The 25,622-nt window shown below is 41.8% G+C and overlaps 1 protein-coding gene across 1 annotated transcript; it reads left to right on the top strand.

Moving 5' to 3' along the window:
• The first annotated feature begins 52 nt into the window (after window positions 1–52).
• On the top strand, window positions 53–16,602 carry LOC135771667 (extracellular calcium-sensing receptor-like). The gene is made up of 9 exons (XM_065282002.2): window positions 53–93; window positions 566–890; window positions 3,213–3,340; window positions 5,207–5,446; window positions 6,817–7,108; window positions 7,326–8,120; window positions 8,192–8,416; window positions 15,168–15,291; window positions 15,381–16,602. Exons 1-9 carry the CDS (start codon window positions 53–55, stop codon window positions 16,274–16,276), a joined length of 3,066 nt encoding a protein of 1,021 aa, XP_065138074.2. The 3' UTR covers window positions 16,277–16,602.
• Window positions 16,603–25,622: the final 9,020 nt, after the last annotated feature.

Here is a 25,622-nt window from a genome sequence, read left to right on the forward strand (position 1 = left end):
GATGCAGCTCGTCATGATGCTCTCGATGGTGCCTCTGTAGAAGGTGTACATGATGGGGGCCGGGGCTCTGGCTCTCCTCAGTTTGCGGAGGAAGTAAGAAGTTGTTGCTTAGACGGTGGGTCAGTAAAACTGAACCAATTACTAAAGCTTATGTTCAAGTGGTAGTTCCTCCCAAATTAAGCCAATCTGTGATCAGGTCAGCTCACGATGGAGTGGCTGGACATATGGGGGTGCGGAAAACATATGATCGACTGCAACAAAGATTCTGTTGGCCTAAATTAAAACAAGATGTGTCCAAGTTTATTTGAACTCATCAATGTGTGCCAACCCACTGGTAAGCCAATCCAGAAAATCCCTGTGGCTCCTCTCCAACCTATACCAACAATATCAACACCATTTGAGTATCTGCTTGTTGATTGTGTATGTCCCTTACCTAGATCAAAGACTGGTCATCAGTATTTACTAACAGTTATGTATTTATCTACTCTATATTTAGCTGCGTATCATGTTAGGTCCATCACTACAAAGTCTATTCTCAGAGCTTTAACTGATTTTTTATTTCCAGTGCATACCACCCTCAGTGTCAAGGGGCCCATGAAAGATTTCATCAGACCTTGAAGTCATTGCTGCGGTCATATTGTGTGGAAATTGGCTCTGATTGGGAAGAGGGATTGCCTTGGCTGCTTTTGGGTGGTCCTACTGCAGTTCTTGCTGATAACTGGATTCCCACTGAACCCTGTAAAAATGTTCTCGATTACATAAGTGATTTTCGATATCGGCTGTATGAAGCTCGTGCCGTTTCCCAGAGAAAGCTGGGAAAGTCACTGAGAAAGATGGAGAGGTTGTTTAATAAGCAAGCAGTGTCTCGAAAGTTTGAGATCGGAGACCAAGTATTAGCTTTGTTGCCTTATCCAGACCTAAAATGCCTCTCTGGGCAGAATTGTCTGTTAAAAACCCCAGAACGATGTTAGGGAATACAGGTTTTCCACATAAATCTTTTACAGCCTTATTTTCCTCTTACATCTTCTGTTGGTTTAGTAACTACTGTGTTAGATTCCTCATATTTGAGTGAAAGGGGACTACCTTTTTTAACAGTTTGTCTTTGGAGTGTATTGGAGATGACTACATTAATCTTCCTTCTCTAGGTATTATTGAAGGACGTTTGGATAACTCTAAGATGTAGCAAAATTGGTCCATCATTTACCTCATCTCTCTGAGAAAAGTGACATTCTTCAGTTAGTAGAGTCCTTTCCTAGCCTGTTTTCTGACATGCCTAGCTACTACCATTATTGAACACAATATTGATGTGGGTAGCTCTCGCCCTAGGGCACCAGGTTAGGACCGGGTACATCCTTAGATTAAAATAGAGGCAGGTGGGAAGGGGAAACTGTCAGCCATGCGCCCAAAATTTTTCACGGACGAGCAGACACCGCCAGGGGTCCCCGTACGGCCGGCCGGTCGCGCCGGCGCAGTTTTCGCGCCCCTCCCCCAAAAGATGGCCGACTTGGTTTTCCACGGATTTTAGGGATTTCTGATGTTGTTCGGCGCTCGGCCACCATGAGGAGACTCTACCCCGTCCACGGACCCACTATTTGTCCGATTGCCCGTTACGGTTGGACACGCCCCCCGGGACCCCCCCCAAACGTCCACGGACCCACTATTTGTCCATTTGCCCATTATTTGTGCGGATTGACCCCTGCAGTTAGGGTTAGGGTTAGGGTTTGCAGCTTCACCGAAGGGCCCCGGAAGGGCCTAGGTGCCCCAAATTCGGGGCCCTGGCTCACAGAGTGCCCCTCTACGACATATCCAAAGACGGGTGTCTTGGCACGAAAGAAAAAATTTGGCCGCCATACGAAAACATCAAATTCCCCCATTATAATTCCCATAGGCCTCAGGCCTTGCTTTTGCGTTGCTTTTTTTGAATCTATATTTTCAGGAACGCCGCAGCAGCCCGCGCTTCGGGGGTCCGTCTCGGGAGAACTCCGACATAGAGCGTGCCGATTTTTGACCCGATCCGACTCCGGCACGAACCCACGGCCAGTAGCGGGAAACTGTCAGGTCTCCCGCTAAGCTGGGAAAAGTCGAAAGGTCGCCGAAATCGGTGCGCGGGCTGCCGGAGAGCTCTAGCGTGACATATCCGGAACCCGCGCGCCGACGGCGTAAGGCGTGCGCGCTACGCCTTGCCGAAAATCTTAAAACTAGGGCAGGCAGGTCGAGTCGCGAAGGGGTCTCGGCCGCGACGCTCGGCGTTTCGCGGAGAGGACGTCCGGACTAACAGACCCGCGCGCGTCCCGGTCGAATCGGAGTCTTCGCGACCGCGTAAACCCATTGCAAAGGGCGACCGCCGCGCAAGATACTACAACTCTTCTTCCGAACATCGCTCAAGTCTGCGCTTCCGGGTTCCGTCGTCGGGGACCCCGGAGTGCGCGCGTGCAGAGTTTCGGCCCGATCGGAAGCCGACACGAACCCGCATGCCGAAACGTGGGAAACTGTCAGGTCTCCCGCGAGAACGGGAAAAGTCGTAAGCTCGCCAAATTCGGCGCGCGGTCTGCCGAACGGCTCTGGCCCGACATATCCGAAAATCGCAGTTTTAGGGTTCGTAACTCGGCTCGCGATAGGCTCTCTGCCGCGTCCTTCGGAGTCCCCAGCCGGGCCCCCTGTGGGATGTTACGACGGGTGTATCGGGGCCGCGCGACGTTCGGGGACCACGCAGGGGTCGCGACACTTTTCCATTAAACCAATGTTATTTTCCGTAATGGGTTTGCCGACGCGCTCCTCGTGACCCCGCGCGGTGTCAGATGACCTCTGGGGGGCCCCCGATCGACATATCCGAATCTGGAGAACGTAGCTCCAAAATAAGACAAGGTTGTCCAAATGTTCTCAAAATCACTCCTCATGATCCTCTTGATGGCCTAGACCAGGGGTTTTCAAACTTTTTGGGTGTGTGGACCACTATTTGTAATCAAGAATTTTCGCGGACCACCTCATAATACTCATTATAAAATATGTCTACACAAAGTCCTGAATTAATCTGCACATCTAAATAGTCTTACTTCACCAATTTAGCAGCATGCATATAGGGTAAATCCCATGAAGCATGAGTTTTTAAAAAAGGAGGTTGCTTGCTTATTGAAGAACAACCTGCCTGAGTCCAGTTTTAGTGCTTGGAGTTCCCCTTGTCTTCTTGTAAATAAGCCTGATGGATTTTACAGGTTTTGACCGACTATCGTAAGTTGAATTCCATCACTGAGCCTGATTGTTATCCGTTACCCCGCATAGATGATTGTGTGGATCGAGTGGGTTCTGCGAAGTTTGTGAGCAAATTTGATCTTTTGAAGGGGTACTGGCAGGTCCCATTGACTAATAGGGCAAGGGAACCTTCGACATTTGTAACACCTGACGACTTCCTTCAATACTGTGTTATGCCGTTCGGCGTTCGAAATTCTCCAGCCACATTCCAACGCCCTGGTTAACAAGGTGTTGTCTGGATTAGCTTATTTGAACGATGTGGTCTTGTTTAGCTCGTCCTGGGCAGACCACTTAGTCCAGATAAGGGATTTTTTTCTTCGTTTGACCGAGGCCTCTTTAACTTTAAATCTGGCAAAATGCGAATTTGGAAAAGCTACTGTCACTTATTTAGGTAAGATTGTGGGAAATGGTCAGGTTCGTCCAATTGATGCGAAGATTATGGCTATCTGTGCTTTTCCAGTACCTACAAATCATAGAGAGTTGCGTAGGTTTCTGGGAATGTCTGGGTATTATTGTGGATTAGACGCCCCACTTTCTCCTTGTTTGTTCTTGTCACATCATCTGCGGTGCCCTTACGACATTCTGAAAAGTTGAGATGTTTTAACACGATGCAGTGTGGATGCGCCTGGAAAAAATTTACGCATCACAACCGCATCGCTTCCATTATGAGAGCTTATATCATGCAGTCTACATTAATGAAGTAAATTCATCACATTCAGTATGCTCATACTCTGTGCCGTATTGCTTTTTTCCAGCTTTTGTCAGTTTGCCTGGAAAATTCCATGTAGCTGTTGACCTGTAGCATTTTAATTTCTAAATGTTATATTGTATTATTGAAAACAGACAAAAACAGATTGTAGGTTTGAAATTTGATACAAAAGGCAATGTATAGATACTATAGTGATAATACAGTTAACTCTTTCACCGCCATTGACGAGATATCTCGTCAATTAAGAGAAAACGCTTCCCCGCCAATGACGAGATTTTCCGTCTTTCCGCAATACCGCTATTATCCACCAGGTGGCGCACAACTTTTTAAACCCGGAAGTATTGCCCTATGGCAAGCGGCTGCATGTCCGTGTCTGTTTTAAAGATCGCTCTGAATGGGATCTCTATGAAAAGTCCGTCACAAAAATGGAATTATCTCTGCTTTTTGCTCAAAATGGGGTGTTTTGCAAAAACATACCCATATTCAAAATCTGATTACAAAAGAACCACTGAAGGTAGGATGAAACGGTTATTTTGTTTGAAAGCAGAGGGTCTGTTCTTTCATTTGGTATATTGTATGTTTATATATTTAAAGAAAAACATTTTCTGGAAGGCATTAAACTTTGGTGAAAATCATGAAAAACGATGGCGCTGGCTGGCAACTTTTGAAAAAAAAAAAAACGCTGGCGGTGAAAGAGTTAAGGATAGATTTTTACCTTAGCTCACCTGTATTGAGTTATGCAGATTATAATTGTGATGCTCTTTTATTAACAAACAGCTTGATAAACATATAACAAAATGATGAAAGTTGCCTTCATATCTGAAAACTACAATTATATTTTTCATAATGTTGTTCAGGGGGTCATTACTGCACTCAAGGCTGGAAAATCATTAAAAAGATCTTACTCAGAAAAATGACTTGTTGACAAACTACTTCACAAAAGACAAAAAGATATATGAGATGGTACAGCAATGAGCAATTTGTACTTAACTCAGGTTCCCAAAAAATGAACAGCAGGATTGCAGGAAGATTGTGCAGGAAAATCATTATTTTGTAGTTCAGCTTCAATTGGTCTTTAGGTGGTTCAATATTTCTATAAAACAATAAAAAATACTAAAATTGCTCTATGCTGGTGTTTCTTGCATACTGCAGCATGAGTGCAAAAAGCAAACTCGTATAATGATGCTGATCCCAAATGGATTTTCAAAACAAAATAAAAGGCAAATCATTTCCTGTTCTGCCACAAAGGCTCCTGCTCTACATTCACATGGGCATGGCAAAGAAGACAGCGTCACTCCTGCTACTGCTGCTATATGGTGCTTGCATCCCAACCACAGCAGAAGTCTGCAAAATCCTTAGCCAGCCATTACCCCCACTACTTTCTGCAGAAAGAGAAATCAACATTGGGGGGATTTTTCAATTTCATAGAAATGTCGTGGCAAAGATTCATCCTTTCACTTCCAAACCAGAACCAGTTACATGTTTCAGGTCTGTATGACACCATGCATTATGAATACTGTAGTATTAGAAATACTACTACTGGGACGGTTCATTCAAAAAGGAAAATTCTGTCATTATTTACTTATCATCAAGTTGTTCCATACCTGCATTAATTTCTTGGTTCTGCAAAATGTTTGTAACCAAGCAGACCTGGAGCATGAAAAAAAGAATACTGTTAATAATATCTTAATTTGTGATTTATGCAACCCAGAAGCAGACCACACTATGAAATTGTTACTTTTGGACTTTATGATGCTTCTTTTCAGTGGGAAAAGAACCGGGTAGGGCCTCGGTTATGAAACAACATGCCACTTGAGAGCAAAGCAGCACCTTCTTTATCCATTTTTAAGTCTCTTTTAAAAACACACTTGTTTGATCTGACCTACAGTATTATCATTATATTTGTAGTTGGTCTTTGTTTAGCTGTTATTCACTTGGTTCACTCTAAGAAAGGATGTGTTAATTTTTAGAACATTGTTTCAAAATTTTGTGTTATCCTATTTAACACATATGTGTTATAAAAGGTAGAACACAAGATGTGTTAAAACAACAAAAAGTGTGTTGTTCCAATAATAACAGAGAGATTAATCAAGTATCAAGTTATGTGTCTTTAAATGTGTTGTCCTTAACTAGATACAGTATGTGTTGTTTTAACACACTTGTTTTAAGATTGTTTAAAATGTATCGGTAACACTTTACAATAAGGTTCAATAGTTAACATTAGTTCATGTATTAACTAACATAAACCATACGCAATACATTTGTTACAGTATTTTTTTAATCTTTGTTAATGTTAGTTAATAGAAATAAAGCACTGTGAAATTGTTTTTTCACAGTGCACTGACTATTGTTAATAATATTTAAATAAAGTATTAGTAATTGTTGAAATTAACATAAACAAAGATGAATAAATGCTGTATAAGTGCAGTTCATTATTAGTTTATGTGAACTGTATAAATACACAGGTCATTCTAAAATTAGCAAGCTGCAATATTTGTTGCAATTGCCTTTGTCTGTGTACAGTGAGAGATGTCCTCCTAGCACGTAAAAGCTGTGCAGAAAGAAAAACCTACAGTATATGTTGTTATGACTGAATATCATGTACAGAAGGTGAAATCAGTAAAATTATGGGTAAAAAAATATGAATAACTATAATCATAAAAGATGAATAAATTATTGGTAGAACAAAGCAAAACAAAGAAATGTATAGAGGTTAGAAATAACTTGAGGGTCAGTAAATGATGACAGAATTTTCAATTTGGGTAAACTATCCCTTTACTAGAGGTACTATTATTATACTTATTTAATGATTATTTGCAGAATGTACTGTAACACTTGACTGATGTTTATTGTCACAGCTTTAACTTTCGTGATTTTAAATTAGCTCAGACGCTGATTTTTACCATAGAAGAGATAAACAACAACACACAGCTGTTGCCTGGTGTCACATTGGGCTATAAAATATATAATTCATGTGCATCAATCAATCAGGCTATCCTGTCATGCCTGGCTTTGTTAAATGGCTTTAAAGAGACTTTGCAAGATGAGTCCTGTTCTAGACCACCATTTGTTCAAGCCATTGTTGGAGATACAAGCTCCTCTCCCACCGTTGCCATCGCCTCTTTACTAAGCCCTTTCAGTTTCCCTGTGGTAAGAACTCTCTTATTGATTTGCCACATGTTGTCATCATAAATCAATGCATAATGAACCACTACAAGATGCACTTTAAAAATAATGAAACTTTATGAAAACAATTGGTGTAAATATAACAATACTGTTGAACTGGGAGTGGTGTCGGGGTTTAGGGTCAATTATAAGAAAAAGCAATACTTTTCTTAATACTTTGCTTTTTCTTTTTGTTTTATAGATCAGTCATTTTGCCTCATGTGAATGCTTGAGTGACAAAAAAAGGTTTTCATCCTTATTCAAAATGATGGCCAGTGATAATTTTCAAAGCATTGCGATGGCTCAGCTTCTCAAGCACTTTGGCTGGACTTGGGTTGGAACAGTCAACAGTCGCAATGATTATGGAATCTATGGAATGGAGGAATTTTTAAAGACAGCCCAACAATTGGGGATTTGTGTTGAATACTCAGAGACGATATTAAAAACCGATACACAAAGGCAGCTACTAAAAACACTGGAAGTGGTTAAAAAAGGAACAGCCAAGGTGGTGGTGCTTTTTATATCATACGTAGATTTCCTCCCATACAAAAAATTGATCGTGCAACAGAACATTACCGGGATCCAGTGGATCGGTACTAAATCCTGGATCAATTCTGAAACTTTTCACGATACAAAGGAAAACAGTTTCTTCATGGGAGCCATGGGCTTTGCCTTACAGAACATGAAGCTTGACGGCCTGCAAGAGTTTCTTTTGACTGTGCACCCTAATCAAGAACCAAAAAATGAACTTTTAAAAGATTTCTGGGAAGAAACCTTTCAGTGCTCTTTCAGAAACACCGGAGGTAGCACAAGTAGCTGTACTGGCTCAGAACGCTTAACAGAAGTGCACAATGAATATACTGATGCATCAGAGATGCGCATGGCAAATAAAGTGTACACGGCAACTTATGCTATTGCCTATGCACTGCATAGTTTGATAAATTATCTTAAATCCTCCACCAACAGCAGCAAAGTAGAAGTGCCCACACCAAGAAAGGTAATTAAGAAGACAGAGAATTAAAAGATAAAAGTCAAATTGAAACCAATTATGTTTGCGTTTATTCTCAGGTGCTGGAGTATATGAGAGATGTCAGTTTCACTGCCAAAACAGGTGAGAAAATATTTTTTTCAAATGGTGATCCTGTGGCGAAATATGATCTGCTCAACTGGCAGCCAACTGAAGATGGAGGTATGCAGTATAAAGTGGTTGGTTCGTATGACCACTCACTGCCTCCAGAGCAACGTCTTAAAGTTAATCAGGAACTTATGGTATGGCCTGAGAACAGCAGGCAGGTACGTCAAAAATAAATTATGAAATGCCTGTTACAATAGTGGAAATGACAATAAATGTAATAATCATTAAGGCAATATGATAAAATATATTAAAGCTCATTGGAAAATTAATGCCATTGATAATAACAAAAATATGTGTTCGGCACGTCAAGTTAACCTATGTGCATCACATGTTTTGTCAAAATAAGTGTCTGCTGCAGACGCGTCTCAAGGGTTATGTAAAGTGCATTAGGGGTGGTTTAAATTTCGCGTATAAAACAACGCGGAAAACACGACCGTCGGTTGGTTCTTGTCACATGACCTGCGGTGCGCTTGCGGGATTATGAAAAGTTGAGATGGTTTTAACTCAATGCGGTGCGAATGCGCCTGGAAAAAAATTTGTTCGGCGCGACGCCCGCGTTTATCATAAACAGTTTTGACGCGTATGCTGCAGGAAATTATTTTAACAAAACACGTGATGCACATGGTTCACATGACGCAACAAACACATATGTGACCGATCACGGAAAGGAGGGACACAAATCGGATCTGGGGCATTTTGAGTTATTTATAGATTCTGAAAGTGTAGTCTCTAAACCTTCCAACGATGTGTAACACATGGAAGCTGATAAGATTTGGAGAAGTGGTGGCCATTTAAATGTAGGAACTCAAATTATATAAATTATCCGCTTAAGTTTCACCTTTCTCCTGCTGGAAGTGACTGTAGGGCTCATTTACATCTGATTTAGCTAAGCCATACCCCCTGAAAGCCATTTTGAGATACAGATGCTCTAGCATCATATGTAGTATTTTGTGACAGAAGTCCAGATGACAACATGCAAAAAAACAGGCCTTTTTACCTTTGTGTTGATCACATGTTGAATCCAGTCTGTTTCAGATGTGTGAATCATCCAATGACCATTTTTGTCCACAAATGTGTATAATCCATGAAATATAGATATATAGTTTATTGTTTACATCGGATTTCGCATGAACGTCTGGTAATACAATATAATATACAATCTGAGGACTATTTACGTCGTAACACTGTATATGTATAGGTGAAGCAGTTATCAACAGGAGTCCACAGAAACGTGTAAGTGTTTTAAAAGTGTAAATTTGAGACTTGTGGAGTTTTAGCGCAGTGTCGTTGCTAAGAAACGCTGTCTTGTTTACCTTTGTCTCACGTGCTGCAATCCGCGTTTGTTCTCGCGTGTCCTCGCGTGCTTTAGTGTATTACAGTAAAAACAGTAGTAGTTTCAGCCATTAACTTGTTGTTGATTGTTTTTGGGCGTGGCCAACGCCAGGAGAGTATTTAAACAGCAGTAAACAGTTCAGTCTTCAGGTGAAGCAGTTATCAACAGGAGTCCACAGAAACGTGTAAGTGTATTTGATTTTAGACTTGTGAAGTTTTAGCGCAGTGTCGTTGCTAAGAAACGCTGTCTTGTTTACCTTTGTCTCACGTGTCCTCGCGTGCTTTAGTGTATTACAGTAAAAACAGTAGTAGTTTCGGCCATTAACTTGTTGTTGATTGTTTTCGGGCGTGGCCTGCTTAGTTTCAGCCCACATTTGAAGCACTTATAAAAGCAGTCAGTCCACCGCGGCAGCGGTCGCGTGCAGCCCTCGTCGTGTGAAGACCGAAGAGTGTAAAGACCATCGACTCTACCTGCGCGACTCCACCGAGCAGGGACACCGACTGGGCACTTAAGTATTACACTTTTTGTACTAACTTTTTCTATTTATCTATATAGCACTCCTTTTCCTCTCTTGTACATTTCCTATTCTTATAATTTTACTATGTGCTTTCATATCTCTACTGTCATTACAACTCGTAAATCTGTTGTATCACGTCGCCGTGGGAGAAATATTAATAACCTCCGCACTCTCCCACCTTCCATTATTGCCTCACTCTCTCTTCCCATTGGCTTATGGAACTGCCAATCTGCTGTCAACAAAGCAGATTTCATAACTGCCATTGCCTAACATTCTGGCCTTTCTGTTTTAGCACTTACTGAGACATGGATTAAACCAGAGGACACGGCCACTCCGGCTTCCCTCTCCAACAACTACACTTTCTCACACAGTCCTCGCACAACAGGAAGGGGTGGAGGAACTGGTCTGCTCATCCCAAAGGACTGGAAATTCCAACAGCAAACCCCCTCATGTGACAGCAACTCTTTCGAATCGTATATTGTTACTATCATCCACCCTACTAAAATGCATTTTTTAGTTATCTATCGCCCCCCAGGTCAACTTGGACACTTCTTGGAGGAGTTAGCATACTTCTGTCTTCATTCCCTGAGGATGGTACTCCTTTAGTAGTACTTGGTGACTTCAATATCCACCTGGAGAAACCACAGGCAGCTGACTTCAACACCCTGACTGCGTCGTTTGACCTCAAGCAAGTCCCTACTTCACCAACACACAGGTCTGGCAATCTTTTAGATCTTATCTACACACGCTGTTGTTCCACCTACCACACCCAGGTCACCCCACTTCACACATCTGATCACTTCCTAATTACTCTCGACCTCGACCTGACTCCCCCTGTCGCTACATACGATCCCCCATTGGTCACGTTCAGGCGCAACCTGCGCACGCTCTCTCCCTCCCACTTATCCTCTGCGATTGTTTCCACGCTGCCCGCTCCCAGCCAACTCTCTCTGTTAGATACTGACAATGCCACTGACACACTTTGTTCCACTCTTACATCCTGCTTAGACACATTATGCCCTCTGACATCTGGACCGGCCCGGGTCACACTTCCTGCTCCTTGGCTAACTGAGGTTCTCCGTGAGCATCGCTCCACACTCAGGGCTACAGAGAGGAAGTGGCGCAGATCGAATGATCCTTCTGATCTCTGCCTCTATCAGTCTCTTCTTGCCTCCTTCTCCAATGATGTCTCCTCTGCAAAGACCTTATACTACCATTCAAAGATTAACAACTCACCTGACTCTCACACTCTCTTCAAGACCTTCTCTACCCTTCTTTGTCCCCCTGCCCCTCCACCTTCATCCGACCTAACTGCTGATGATTTTGCTTCTTTGTGAAGAAAACGAAAACTATTAGCAGTCAGTTCTCCGAGCCGCCGCTTCTTGCGCATTCTCAAATCCCTGAGACATGCTCCCTTCCCTCCTTCTCTCTCCTATCCGAAGCAGATGTTTCCAAGGTCTTGGCTTCTAATCATCCGACTACCTGCCTGCTAGATCCCATACCCACCCATCTCCTCCAGGCCATCTCTCCGTCTGTTATCCCTGCTCTCACTCACATTATCAATTCATCCCTTTCCACTGGCACCTTCCCTGTAGCATTTAAAGAGGCCCGGATAACCCCGTTGCTGAAGAAACCCACTCTCAATCCTGCTATGCTAGAGAACTACAGACCCGTTTCTCTTCTTCCCTTCATTTCCAAGACTCTTGAACGCATTGTGTTCAACCAGCTCTCCACTTTCTTCACACAAAATAACCTCCTGGATAGCAATCAGTCTGGATTCAAAAATGGTCACTCCACTGAGACTGCGCTGCTCTCAGTCATTGAGGCCCTAAGGCAGGCAAGGGCAGCCTCCAAATCATCTGTGCTGATCTTACTGGATCTATCTGCAGCTTTTGACACGGTCAATCACCGCATCCTCCTGTCGACTCTCATGTCTATGGGTGTCACTGACACAGCGCTTCTATGGTTCAAGTCGTACCTCTCTGATAGGTCATTTCGGGTATCCTGGAGAGGTGACGTCTCCGAACCCCAACGTCTTGATACCGGGGTCCCTCAAGGCTCTGTGCTTGGACCGCTGCTCTTTTCGATATACATGACATCCCTGGGCTCTGTCATTCGGAAACATGGCTTTTCCTACCACTGCTATGCAGACGACACTCAACTCCACTTGTCGTTCCACCCTGATGATTAGTGGTGCAACGGATCGACCCACGGTTCAGCTCGCATGTGATTCGCGGATTAATACGCAAATTTAAATAGGGAAAGTTTATAATTTGTAAGTGTTATAAAGGTTTGCAAATGTTAACATTCAAGTGATTTTAAACAGTTTAACTGCAAAACGGCGCTAAAGTGATCAGTTTACTTTGCGCACAAACGCACGCGTGCGGTTGAATGCGTCCGGTCCAGCTCGAGTAAAAGCTCTGGCTGCCCATACAACGACGCTTAGAAAAGTTGTAGTGGACGCTCTGACGCTCGAATGGATTCTCTGAACTCCTCTCATGCGGAGGTTTCCGCCTTCCGATTGGTTGCCGGTGAACATTTCCGCCTTCCGATTGGTTCGCCGCCGAACCGCGTCATATCTCATTACCATAAAGTTGATCTGATTTAAACTCTCCTCGACGCTCACGCTGTACATGACGCGCCGCGCCGCTGCTCGCCGGAGCTCGCTGCCGGCTCTCATTGAAAATGAATGACTTCCGGACACTTTGACGCTCTCGCCGGTGGCGGTCTGAATGCACAGTAAGACGTAATCATCCTTCAAAGATCAGAACTCTTGATGTTTAAATTTCAGAGAGTTGCGCTACTCTCTCTCATACTGTAGTGTATTAAAATACATTTGGCTAATAGAGCAATGAAAAACAACGTAACGTTTTTATGTGGGACGACTGTAATGCTGCGCCGTCTGTAATTCACCCTTTGTCTGTGTCTGTGCGCTCGTTTAAGGGGACTCGGTAGTGCACAAACAGAGAGATGCAGTCTGTGCACATTTGGTCTTAAAGAGACAGTAAGCTCAATTGACCTACTTAAGTCTGTGTCATTAATGTTAATCAAACAACCCAAGACAAAGAGAAAATCACTTCTGAAGCTTTAAAAAAATAATAATTACATTTAATTAATACAATAAATGCAGTGTTATTATTCATTTGATTTCTGTAACTAATGATTTTAGACCTTACTTAATGTGCAACCTTGTTCTTTTTATAAATGTTTGTAATTTCTTGATTTGTTATTAGAATTTTCCCATACTTTTTTTTTGCTGATCCGAAAAATGATCCGATCCGTGCCTCAAAATCCGTAATATGATCCGAACCGTGAGTTTTGTGACCCGTTGCACCCCTACTGATGATCCTACGGTTTCTGCCCGCATCTCGGCATGCCTGAGGGACATCTCACTCTGGATGAAGGATCACCATCTCCAGCTTAACCTTGCGAAGACAGAACTGCTTGTCATATCATCTGAACCAAAGACTCAGCACAACTTTTCCATTCAGCTAGGTTCCTCGACCATCACGCCTTCCAAGACGGCCAAAAACCTGGGAGTGGTCAGTGATGATCGGCTTAGCTTCACGGAGCATGTTACCAGCACCGCTCGCTCTTGTAGATTCATCCTCTACAATATTAGGAAAATTAGACCTTTCCTAGATGAGCATGCTACGCAGGTCCTGGTCCAAGCTCTTGTCCTGTCCAGGCTGGACTACTGCAATGCGCTACTGGCAGGACTTCCAGCCTGCACGACCAAACCCCTACAGATGATTCAGAACGCAGCGGCAAGAGTGGTCTTCAATGAGCCAAAGAGGGCGCACGTCACTCCTCTCTTTGTCAAGTTACATTGGCTTCCTATAGCAGCCCGCATCAAATTTAAGGCTCTGCTCCTGGCCTTTAAAACCATCACTGGGTCAGCACCCCCTTACCTTCGCTTGCTTATAAAGCCTTATGTACCCTCTCGATCACTGCGCTCTGCCACCGAGCGAAGACTTGTGGTACCATCTCAAAAAGGGAAGAAAACACTAACGCGTACCTTCTCAGGAACTGTCCCACAACTGTGGAATGATCTGCCGGTCGTGACACGATCAGCTGACACTGTAGCTGTCTTTAAGACTCGGCTAAAAACCCATCTCTTCCATCATTACCTAACTTCCTAATTACAGATTTACTATCTTTATTTAGTTACCTTCTCTTTATCTCTTTCTCTATTTACCTTCCTCTTTATCTAAAAAAAAAAAAAAAAAAAAAAATACTAACATAACCTTGGCTATGTATATTGTGTTGGACTTGATGAGACTATTTCCAGTGCACTTATGTATTGCTGTTCTTTTGTTGCCATAATTGCTTCTATTGTTTACCTCACTTGTAAGTCGCTTTGGACAAAAGCGTCTGCTAAATGACTAAATGTAAATGTAAATGTATATGAGATTACACTTTAGGTTCCGGTAAACACATGAACCCACCTTCAAAGTTTATATTTAAAAGTAGGAAGGGAGTATAATAGATAATCCAAACAACGCCATCAAAAAACGTGATGTCCTTTAGGGATGTAACCAATCGCTCCTCATTCCTCCATCAGCCAATGACTTTATGGAAAATATTGATAGCCAAAACATGTAGCCAATTAGATAAGGAATTCAATTAAGTAGCCACGCTGTTCCCTGGGGGGCGAGGGTAATAACAAAACAAACAAAAGCCGCTTATCCAGTATGTTAATACACACAGCCAATGACGCCCCCTGCTGCACACTAGAATCTCTGGTAAAACAAGCCGATTTCAACCCCAAAATGTATGCTTTTAAATATATAAAAACTGCTATGTCAAACATGCAGAGGATTCTTGGTGATCTCAACTAACAAATTCTGCAAAAAACAAAAATCACAAATTTTGGAAAAAATTAAAAGTTCTTTCTCATTATCTCGAAAGTTGTGCTGCCAACTTGTGTCACTGGTTTCCATGACGGGTCACATATTTTGAAAACACGAGCACCACACGACACTCCGAACTCATATTTTAAAGCTGCGCCCCTTGGAAGAGCAGTCACCAACTGACATGGTACACTCTCTTTTTAAAGCTTCCAGTGTCTTTGTGCAGTATGAGCTGTCCTCCAGGCACTAGGAAGGCTGTACAGAAAGGAAAACCTATCTGCTGTTATGACTGCATACAATGTCCACCAGGAGAGATCAGTAACAGCACAGGTGCTACAGTAGCTCATGCTATAATACTGTACAATGGCCAGAGACCATGAAATGTGCTTTGTATTCATATTTGTTTAATTCCTTCACAGATTCTAGCGACTGCTTTCCTTGTGATTCGGAGTATTGGTCAAATGAAAGCAACGACGAATGTGTTTTAAAAGTTATTGAATTCCTTTCCTATACAGAAATCATGGGGATTGTGCTATCTCTTTGTTCTCTCATTGGAGCATTAGTTACATCAATTGTATCTTTGGTGTTTTATCTTCATAAACAAACACCTATTGTAAGAGCCAACAATTCAGAGCTGAGCTTCCTGTTGCTCTTCTCATTGACTCTGTGTTTTCTCTGTTCACTTACTTTCATTGGTCGCCCCACTGAGTGGTCCTGTATGTTGCGTCACACGGCGTTTGGGATCACTTTTGTCCTCTGTATCTCCTGTGTTCTGGGGAAAACAATAGTGGTGTTAATGGCATTCAAGGCCACACTTCCAGGAAATAATGTTATGAAATGGTTTGGGCCTCCTCAACAAAGACTAAGTGTTGTTATCCTTACATTAATACAGGTCCTAATTTGTGTGCTTTGGTTAACAACATCACCTCCTTTCCCATATAAGAACATGCGTTATTACAAAGATAAGATCATTCTAGAATGTAGTTTAGGTTCAGCTGTTGGTTTCTGGGCTGTTCTTGCTTATATAGGCTTGCTTTCAGTCGTGTGTTTTATTTTAGCTTTTCTGGCTCGTAAGCTCCCTGATAACTTCAATGAAGCTAAATTCATCACATTTAGTATGTTCATATTCTGTGCTGTATGGGTTGAATTTTTTCTAGCTTACATCAGTACACCAGGTAAATTTACTCTAGCCTTGGAGATATTTGCTATTTTAGCTTCAAGTTTTGCTTTACTATTTTGCATATTTGCCCCAAAATGCTACATAATTTTGTTGAAACCAGAGGAAAATACAAAAAAACATATGATTGGGAAATAGTAATTCTAAGGAACTCAAGGATAAAAATTTAATTGGACAACAATGTGATGTAGTAAAGTAAACAACAATTGACAACGAAACTAAAAAAACATTGGCATGGAATGAAAAGCAGGCAAGCACAAATATAGGAAGAGTTTGGTTCCAAAACCCCAAAAAATCAATTTTGACTAATTTCGGTAAAAACATGTTTTCTATACCAAGAAAGTTACGAGATGAAAACCACTATTTTCTGTTACAAACTTTCACAACATACCATCTTTAGGTTATAATAACATTGAAAAATCAAATCCATAATTTGATTTTCATACAAGGGGTAAAACTGTGGAATAACCTAAATGAGAAGCTTAAGAAATGTCTAAATATAAAACAATTTAGGAAAAGATTTAAAGAAATGATTTTTGAATGTTATAAAAATATGCAATAGGAATATGAGTTGGTTAAGCCAGAATGCCTGTTGCTAACATATTGTATAAATGCATGAAGATTATGGGTTTGTGTTGTGTAAGAAATGTAATTTATAAGTTGTGTAAGGAAATGTAATGTATTAGGAGTTTGAAGGAGGGGTGGGAATTAATAAGTGTTAAACTTCAGCCCACTCCTTTTCAAGCATGCAATGAATCTTGATTGTTGGTTTATCAGTAGTTTTTTGGTTTTTGTTTTTAATTGTTGTTGTGTTGTACATATTGTACATTTTGCATTGTATGCTTGAAATAAATCTGCTGAACTGAAAAAAAATAATTTGATTTTCAAAGATTTATTATAAAACGGGCAGTTCTGGTTCTTCATTCTGATTGGTTGAAACGCGTTCTAAGCCGTGATAAAATACACTGGTAACCTCACGGTTCAGACCACATTACATAAGTATCACTGCGCCACTGTTGCTGCGTACTGATTTATGAAAATAAACACCACAGTCTTTAATCATATTTTTTATTTGTCTACAATTGCACAATTAATGGCGATATCTAGATGAATGTCAATAAATATTGTTGAGTCATCTCGTCGATAAAGAGAAAACGTTGTCTGAAGAGTTTATAACTCAAGTTCATACGTCCGCTATTATCCACTGGGTGGCGATCTTACCCAACTTAAACACTGACGCATTCACTCAACACTGAAAACACAGCGTGTAAGTTTTGATGGCTCAATCTGATCTCTTACATAAATTCTTCACAAATATGGAATTATCTCCGCTTTTAGCTAAAAATTTGAGAGGTGATAAGAGAACAAATGAAGGTAGGATGAATGAAACGTTTTTTTTTTTGTTTGTTTTTGTTTGAAAGCGGATGGTCTGTTCATTTGATATTTTATGTTTATTTAAAGAAGATAATTTTTCTGCAAGGCATTAAACTAAAACTGGGTGGCAACTTAAATAAAACGCTGACGGGGAAAGAGTTCAGCATGCTTCCAAGCATATTTGATCACTTCAACAGTTGCACAATATAAATGTTAATGTATAAATTAGATGAATGGTGATTTATAAAATAAACACCACAGTCTTAAATCATATTTTTATTGTGTCTTTGCTGCATCTCTGTTGGTTGGGAACTGCGCTCTGTTTCAGTCACACTTGATTCTGAGGAACTACTTTGTTTGGCGGAAGAGTAATATTTGTACTAATATAATTACAACTTATTTGTGTTTAATTTTATAAAATCCCGCTAACGTTATGCATATGAAGTAACCGTTTTATAAACGCAATAAACCCCTTGAAGCGTTGGGTTACCAGTGCATTTTATAACAGCTAAGGGGGTTTTAGGCACTCCGCTTCGCGTCGTGCCTAACAACGCCCCTTAGCTGTTATAAAATGCACTGGTAACCCACTGCTTCTCGGGGTTTATTGCTTTATTTTGCGTGTCACAAAGCGATACTGTCCATTATTTGTACCAATTTCGCAATAAAATAATTCAAATGACTTCTGTCCGACATAAAGAAACTCGCAAGTGCGCCTCATGCTGTTTTCGGGAGGAATTGACAGACGAGTTAATGTCTCTATCTGCGTGTGGAGTATTTTTTACCTCAGTTGCGGTAAGAATCTTTAGCAATCTTTAGGTTTAAGGTTTTTTTTTTATCTTCTCAAACAATTATTTCATAACAGTGGCAAAGCTATCCACTCAGACTGACGGCTGGTCAACCCAGTCACACAAAATATTTTATTAGGAAAGCAGAAGAAATCATGCTTAAATGATAATAAATGATAGTCTCTTTAATACTTAGCCTATCGCTCAACTACGCATCTTTCAGAAATAAATAATTTTTTGTAGAAAGTATTTTTTGCATGTGTTTTTTTAAACCTTGGAAAAATGTAACATGCAGGGCCGAAGTGGGACTCATTTTCAGCCCTGGAGTTTCATGTCTTAGACCGGCCCACTTTAGTTCACCACTGACTATATTAAAATAATATAATTAAATCCTCAGTGCACTATTCTTTGCAGCCTTGCAATAAATATATTTTCCAAAAATATCGTTTCCAATTCAATGCAAATAGTCTAAAAACAGTTATGATTTTGCCATAATCATGCAGCCCTACCATAAGGTATTTTAATATTATTCAATTAAACTTATTCAAAAACTGCTGAAAAGGATCAAATGTTTTCCCCTATATTTTTTCCCCTAGCGTTTTGCATGAAATAGATGAAGAATAACTATTAATAGATTAATCATTGTTACATATATAACTTACCGGTAGATATAAAAAATACGACATTTACCTTCTATCAAGTTATCAACTGCTGAAAAGAAACAAATGTTTTCCCCTATATTTTTTCCCGTTTGCATGAACTAGATGAAGAATAACTATTAATAGATTAATCATTGTTACATATATAACTTACCGGTAGATTTTTATCTTTTTTTTACCTTTACCTTTTATCAAGATATCAAGTTGCGCTCAAGTTTATTTTAAATCTAACGGTGCAGCAAGTGCACTCAGACGCTTCTAAAACAAAACTTGTGTTCACAGGCGACCGCTTTGAAAAGCAGAAGGCGGCGGCGCGTCATGCGTTGTCCATGCGTTTTAAATGAATATGGACCCTAATTATGATTATGAACGCAAGAATTACTTCGTGGTTGGAAGTTGGGGCACAATCAACTTGGTCATAAAGCGGTGGGGACGTATACCACCCGCAAATTACGCGAATGGGGCTGCTGTGAGTGCTGGGGACAGCAACCTTCAACCTGGTGGCATGATAACTATCTTTAAAATTATGTATCTTTAAAAAGATTAATTATATGTAATTTATACAGTGAAGAAGACAGTGTTATTATTCATTTGATTATATTTATGTACCTAAATACTACTGTTATTAGATCTTGCTTTATTTGTAACTTTGTTCTTTTCTATTTTTATATGTTCATAATTTCCAGTTTTGCTGATCCGAAAATTATTCAATCTATGACTCAAAAAACGCAATGTAATCATCCATTTAACCACTACTATATAGTAAAATTATGTAATTTAAGAATGAGTCCACCCTATTTCACCCCTATTCTGTTTAAAAGTTCTGCCCTTGCCAGTGTTTCACACTAATTTGAGGGGTAAACTTTTTTAGAGTTTGAGTTAAGGATAATTTGGGGTTTCTTTGATTAAAACCAGGATCAGATGATTGTTGATCAAGGACGATCACATCTTACGTTGTGAAATCACAGCGACCCTATAATGAGGGGGGTGGAGCTTGGCCGGGGGGTGGGGCTTAGCTAGGGGACCACCCATAAGCTTTGACATAATTCGAACACTGGTGAGAACAAGCAACAGCTGGCATTTTTCAGACTCTCAAGTGTCTCTCGCTATATGATTTTAATGACTTACATTTATTCCCCACAACAGAAAACCACCACAGGTTTATAAATCCATCAAAGTATTATTATGTTTTTGTTTGTTGAAAGTGAAAAGTAGATGAGGAAAACTGTGAAATGGTGCGCTGTGATTTGTTGAGCGGATTTATTGCATTAAAAAAAAAGGTGTTTATTGCGTTTTGGAACCAAACTCTTTATATATGCTTTTGGCTTGTTAGAGTGACAAAATAACTGGAAGAGGTTCAACATTACTCCCTGGAAAAACATTAAAATCACATGGTATACACTGTCTCTACACTGCTAAATTAATTAACAGGTCATATCATCTAATTAATGATGGCTATCTTTTAAGGCTCTCTGACCCATAAGTTCTGCTCTCATCACACTGTGGGCAGGCTCTGCAGTGCAGGCCGAGTCAGCACTAGGGACAATGGACTCTCACTGACCATTTTCATCACAGCTGAACCTACATATTCTGAACCTACATTGTGTACTGCCTCATAAAAGTGACAGACTTTTCGCACTTAATAAATAATGTAAATTCAATGTAATAATTTGTAAATAAAAAATTAAAAAAGCCATTCATTTGGATTATTATTTAAATTTAAGTACACACCTTGTTATTGTTAAGTTTCTTACGTATATACTATCTACATAATAGATTTCAATAACACTAAGTTATATTGCAACCATACAAAAAACAAACAGAGCCTAGATCTAAAAAAAATAAAATAAAGATGTTACAAAAACCCATTTATGCTTTACATAAATCTGGAAAAATTAACTAAAAATAGCAATCATAACAGCGTTGGTTAATTGGTTTATTGATACTGGGCTGTCTACATGACTGTGTGAGTCGATTTCCTTCAAAAAGTTTGCCAATGTACTTGAACCAAACACCTGGAGCTCCAAGAGGGACCTTATTGGGGCTTAGATAAATACGGCAAAGATTTGTTGTATAGGACTTGATGTTGATATCCCTTAATGCATACTTGAGGCACCGATGAGACTGTGGGATGGTTAATTGAGTGACCCTCTGCCACACTACTCAGCCTTCCATCTCCTGAGGTTGCTCCTTTCTCGTAACTCAGTGCATAAACCCTTGACATGACCTAACCTCAGTCTCTAATGCCACAATCTCACCACAACCTGACCATACACGCCAAACCGTTTGACTAAGGCCAGAAGCCCCACTGTTGTCGTTAATGCAGGTTCAGTGGCAAATAGTTCTGTATGGCATACTATTTGCCGCAACACACAAGACCACAAGAAAGTGCCTAAATCTCACTGCAACCGAACCATACGTGCCAACCCGGTTGACTAAGGCCAGAGGCCACACTTTCGTTGTTAATGCCAGTTCAGTGGCAAACAGTGGCAAACTAACGCAATTACCCAACAACACTGGTCTATTGTATAGGCCTTGATGTTGATATCCCTTAATACTTACCTGAGGCATCGTTGCGACTCCGTGGGATGGTCAACTGAGTGATGGCGCCCTCCTTCCTGGGTGTTTTGCTGATAGGCCCACGACACCTCCAGAGGGTTCTTCAGAGGAATCCCAGCATCCCAGGTTCACTCCCTAGGTGCAATTAACTCACTTGAAGACCCAGGTGGAGTCTTTTCTCTTCACCCACAGCCATTGGCTTCCCTTTTCTGCAGCCACGGAAAGGTCTTTGACTGCCTGCCGGTGGGCCTTTCCTCGCACTCCCATCTCCCGGAGTAGCCTGGATGTTGAGGTGGCTACGAAACCTCTGCAACCTACTTCCACTGGGCGTACCTTCACATACCAACCTTGTTGTTGCGCATCGGTTGCAAGTTCAGCGTACCTCAGCTTGTTCCGTTCATAGGCCTCCTCCAATGCACTCTCCCAGGGCACGGTGAGCTCGATGGTGTAGACAAGCTTGAGCGAGGCTGACCACAGGATAACGTCTGGTCGCAGGATGGTGGCTGCAATTTCAGCTGTGAAACAGAGTCTCTTGTTCAAGTCTGCCAACAGCTTCCAGTCCTGTGCTCTGCCTAGTTGACCGGAGTCTGATCTTATGGTGGTGAGGGTGGCTTGACCCTCCCCTTCCCGAACATATGGTGTTGGCTGCCACTGGGATGATGGGGGAGGAAGGGCTTACACACTTGTCCGTAGACTTTCCAACACTGGAGGTTTGTGGGAGAAGGCAGGACATCGTAGGCAGCCCTTGACAGTAAAGCTTGCCCTGAATGCCTCCATCTCCAATAGCTCTTTCCAGGAGATCTTAGCAGAAATTAAAAGAGATCATTATGGATGCGAGGAATCTGAACCTATGTATAGATAGTTGGAGCAAGAGAGGATTAACATAATCTTTTATGGGTGTGTCAGCTTTTTTACCATCAGTCGGAGGCCAGGTTCACAATGCCCTGCTTAACCTGCACCACTTGAAGCACTCTCACACATTGGAGTGAATTGCTCGCTACATTGAACAGACATTAGATGCATGGGGGACTTGAAAACTAAGAACTTAACCTGCCAGAAGATGGGGAGAACAAGTTCCAGAGAATGGCATGCCTAGCCCACACACTTTAGCTCACACTTCAATCAGTCATAACAAACGCAAGAAAACTAGTGCACGGTGCGAGGAAATCGTAAGCGGCTATTGAAGAACTGATCAAAAGATGTAGCAAAACTCTGTTCCGGGATTTTAGCACACGTTGGAAAAGCACTTTTTATATGCTGAGAAGACTGGGATAGCTGTCACCAAGCAGAGGATGTTCCATTGGATTGTAGATACAATCCTCATTGCTTACGAATAACAGCATTCCTTGCCCCTTTGGGTTGAGAGCCCATTCTACCAGAAGCGTGGCATCATCTTGGGCATTGGCTCGTTGTTCCTTGCTAACAGACATTTGAAGAGCTGCTGGCTTGGCGACACACCTAAAACGTTTAATAGATTTTACAGTGTTCGTATCGAGCCAGTATTCTCTCTGGTTCTCTCCTCAAATCGGTGAGAACACCCAGGAACGGCTCGTGTGTCGTCTTGCAGCCTTCAATTTGGTGCTGCACAATGGAAGGACTATGGAAGGCCATTAGTGCAAAACCCATATCATTTTTTGTACTCCTCCACCGCTTGGTGGCCGATGTTGGGAAGCACAGGCTGTCAGCCTCTCACTAGAGGGTACTCATTCCGCAGTTATCTTGATTCCGCTTGAGAAGTTTGCTTCCCAGTTTGCCTAGTTCACTATCGTGGGTTAAGGAACAAGTGGTTCCAGGCCTCTGCTCTAACCCCATTTCCATCTCCCTAAAAAAGGAGAGTTGGAGGGTTACGCAGGCACTTGAAGGATCAGCTTCAGTGGTGCTTTGGTAAGTATTCCCAGTTCATCGGTCATGATGTGACATCGTAGTGACCGACTGAAAGGGAACGTCTCAGTTACATATGTCACGTCCCGTCGCCACAATTTGCTGTTCCACTGTTGATACCGGCCGGGCACTAGGAAGGCTGCTCCGAAAAGATGACCTGTCTGCTGTTATGACTGCATTACATGTGCAGATGGAGAAATCAGTAATAAGACAGGTAAACTTCAGCCCATCCCAAAAATCCAAAGAAAACTGGCTAGTTGCTCTTTTGGTGTTCTTCTCCTACTGTCTGTAGCTTCTTTTCAAAAGAGTTTATAAACGAAACACGTTATCCTTTATCTCTAACTATAGTGAACTTCCTTTCCAGATTGTAATAACCTGCAGTGTCCACTGGAATACTGGTCTAATACTGAGAATGAATGTGTGTTAAAGGCTGTAGAGTTTTTGTCAATCACAGAAGATATAGGTATAGTAGTGTTAGTCTTTTTCTATATGTTTAGAGTAGAAATAACTGTACTGGTGGCCATCCTGTTTAACAGTAAGATGGACACTCCCATAGAAAAACAGCTTCCTGATGCTCTTCTCATTGACTTTGTGTTTTCTCTGTTCACTTACTTTCATTGGTAGCCCCACTGAGTGGTCCTGTATGTTGCGTCACACAGCGTTTGGGATCACTTTTGTCCTCTGTATCTCCTGTTCTGGGGAAAACAATAGTGGTGTTAATGGCATTCAAGGCCACACTTCCAGGAAATAATGTTATGAATTTTTTTTCCAAGGTCTTTGCTTCTAACCATCCGACTACCTGCCCGCTAGATCCCATACCCACCCATCTCCTTCAGGTGATCTCTTCGTTGGTTATCCCTGCTCTTACCCACATTATCAATTCATCTCTTTCCACTGGTACCTTACCCGCAGCATTTAAAGAGGCCCGGATAACCCCGCTGCTGAAGAAACCCACACTCAATCCTGCTATGCTAGAGAACTACAGACCCGTTTCTCTTCTTTCCTTCATTGCCAAGACTCTTGGAACGTATGGTGTTTGACCAGCCCTCCTCTTTCTTCACACAAAATAACCTCCTGTATAGCAATCAGTCTGGTTTCAAAAGCGGTCACTCCACTGACACTGCAGCCTCCAAATCTTTTGTGCTGATCTTACTGGATCTATCTGCCACTTTTGACATGGTCAATCACCACATCCTCCTATCGACCTTCATGGCTATGGGTGTTTCTGACACATCGCTTCAGCAATTCAAGTCGTACCTCTCAGGTAGGTCATTTCGGGTATCCTGGAGAGGTGACGTTTCTGAACCCCAACGTCTCGATACCAGGGTGCTTCAAGGCTCTGTGCTTGGACCGCTGCTCTTTTCAATATACATGACATCCCTGGGATCTGGCATTAGAAAACATGGCTTGTCCTACCACTGCTATACAGATGACACCCAACTCCACTTCCACCCTGATGATCCAACGGTTTCTGCCCACATCTCAGCATGCCTGAGGGACATCTCACTCTGGATGAAGAATTAACATCTCAAGCTTAACCTTGCGAAGACAAAACTGCTTGTCATATCATCTCAACCAAAGATTCAGCTCTACCTTTCCATTCAGCTTGGTTCCCCGACCATCACGCCTTCCAGGACGGCCAAAAATCTGGGGGTGGCATTGATGATCAGCTTAGCTTCACGGAGCATGTTGCCAGCACTGCTCGCTCTTGTAGATTCATCCTCTACAATATTAGGAAAATTATAGCTTTCCTAAATGAGCACGCTGCACAGGTCCTAGTCCAAGCTCTTGTCCTGTCCAGGCTGGACTACTGCAATGCGCTACTGGTTTGACTTCCAGCTTGCACAACCACACCTCTACAGATGATTCAGAACACAGCAGCAAGAGTGGTCTTTAATGAGCCAAAGAGGCCGCACGTCACTCCTCTCTTTGTCAAGTTACACTGGCTTCCTATAGGAGCTTGCATCAAATTTGAGGCTCTGCCCCTGGCCTTTAAAACCACCACTGGGTCAGCACCCCCTTACATTTGCTTGCTTATACAGCCTTACATACCCTCTCGATTCCTGGATTCTGTCACAGAGTGACTGCTTGTGGTGCCATCTCAAAAAGGAAAAAAACATTAGCGCGTACCTTCTCAGGAGCTATTCCAAAACTGTGAATTGATCTGCCGGTCACAACACGAACGGTTGACTCTGTAGCTGTCTTTTACAATCGGCTAAATACCCA

The sequence above is a fragment of the Paramisgurnus dabryanus genome, chromosome 8 (assembly GCF_030506205.2).
Source record: "Paramisgurnus dabryanus chromosome 8, PD_genome_1.1, whole genome shotgun sequence".
NCBI classification, from domain to species: Eukaryota; Metazoa; Chordata; class Actinopteri; order Cypriniformes; family Cobitidae; genus Paramisgurnus; species Paramisgurnus dabryanus.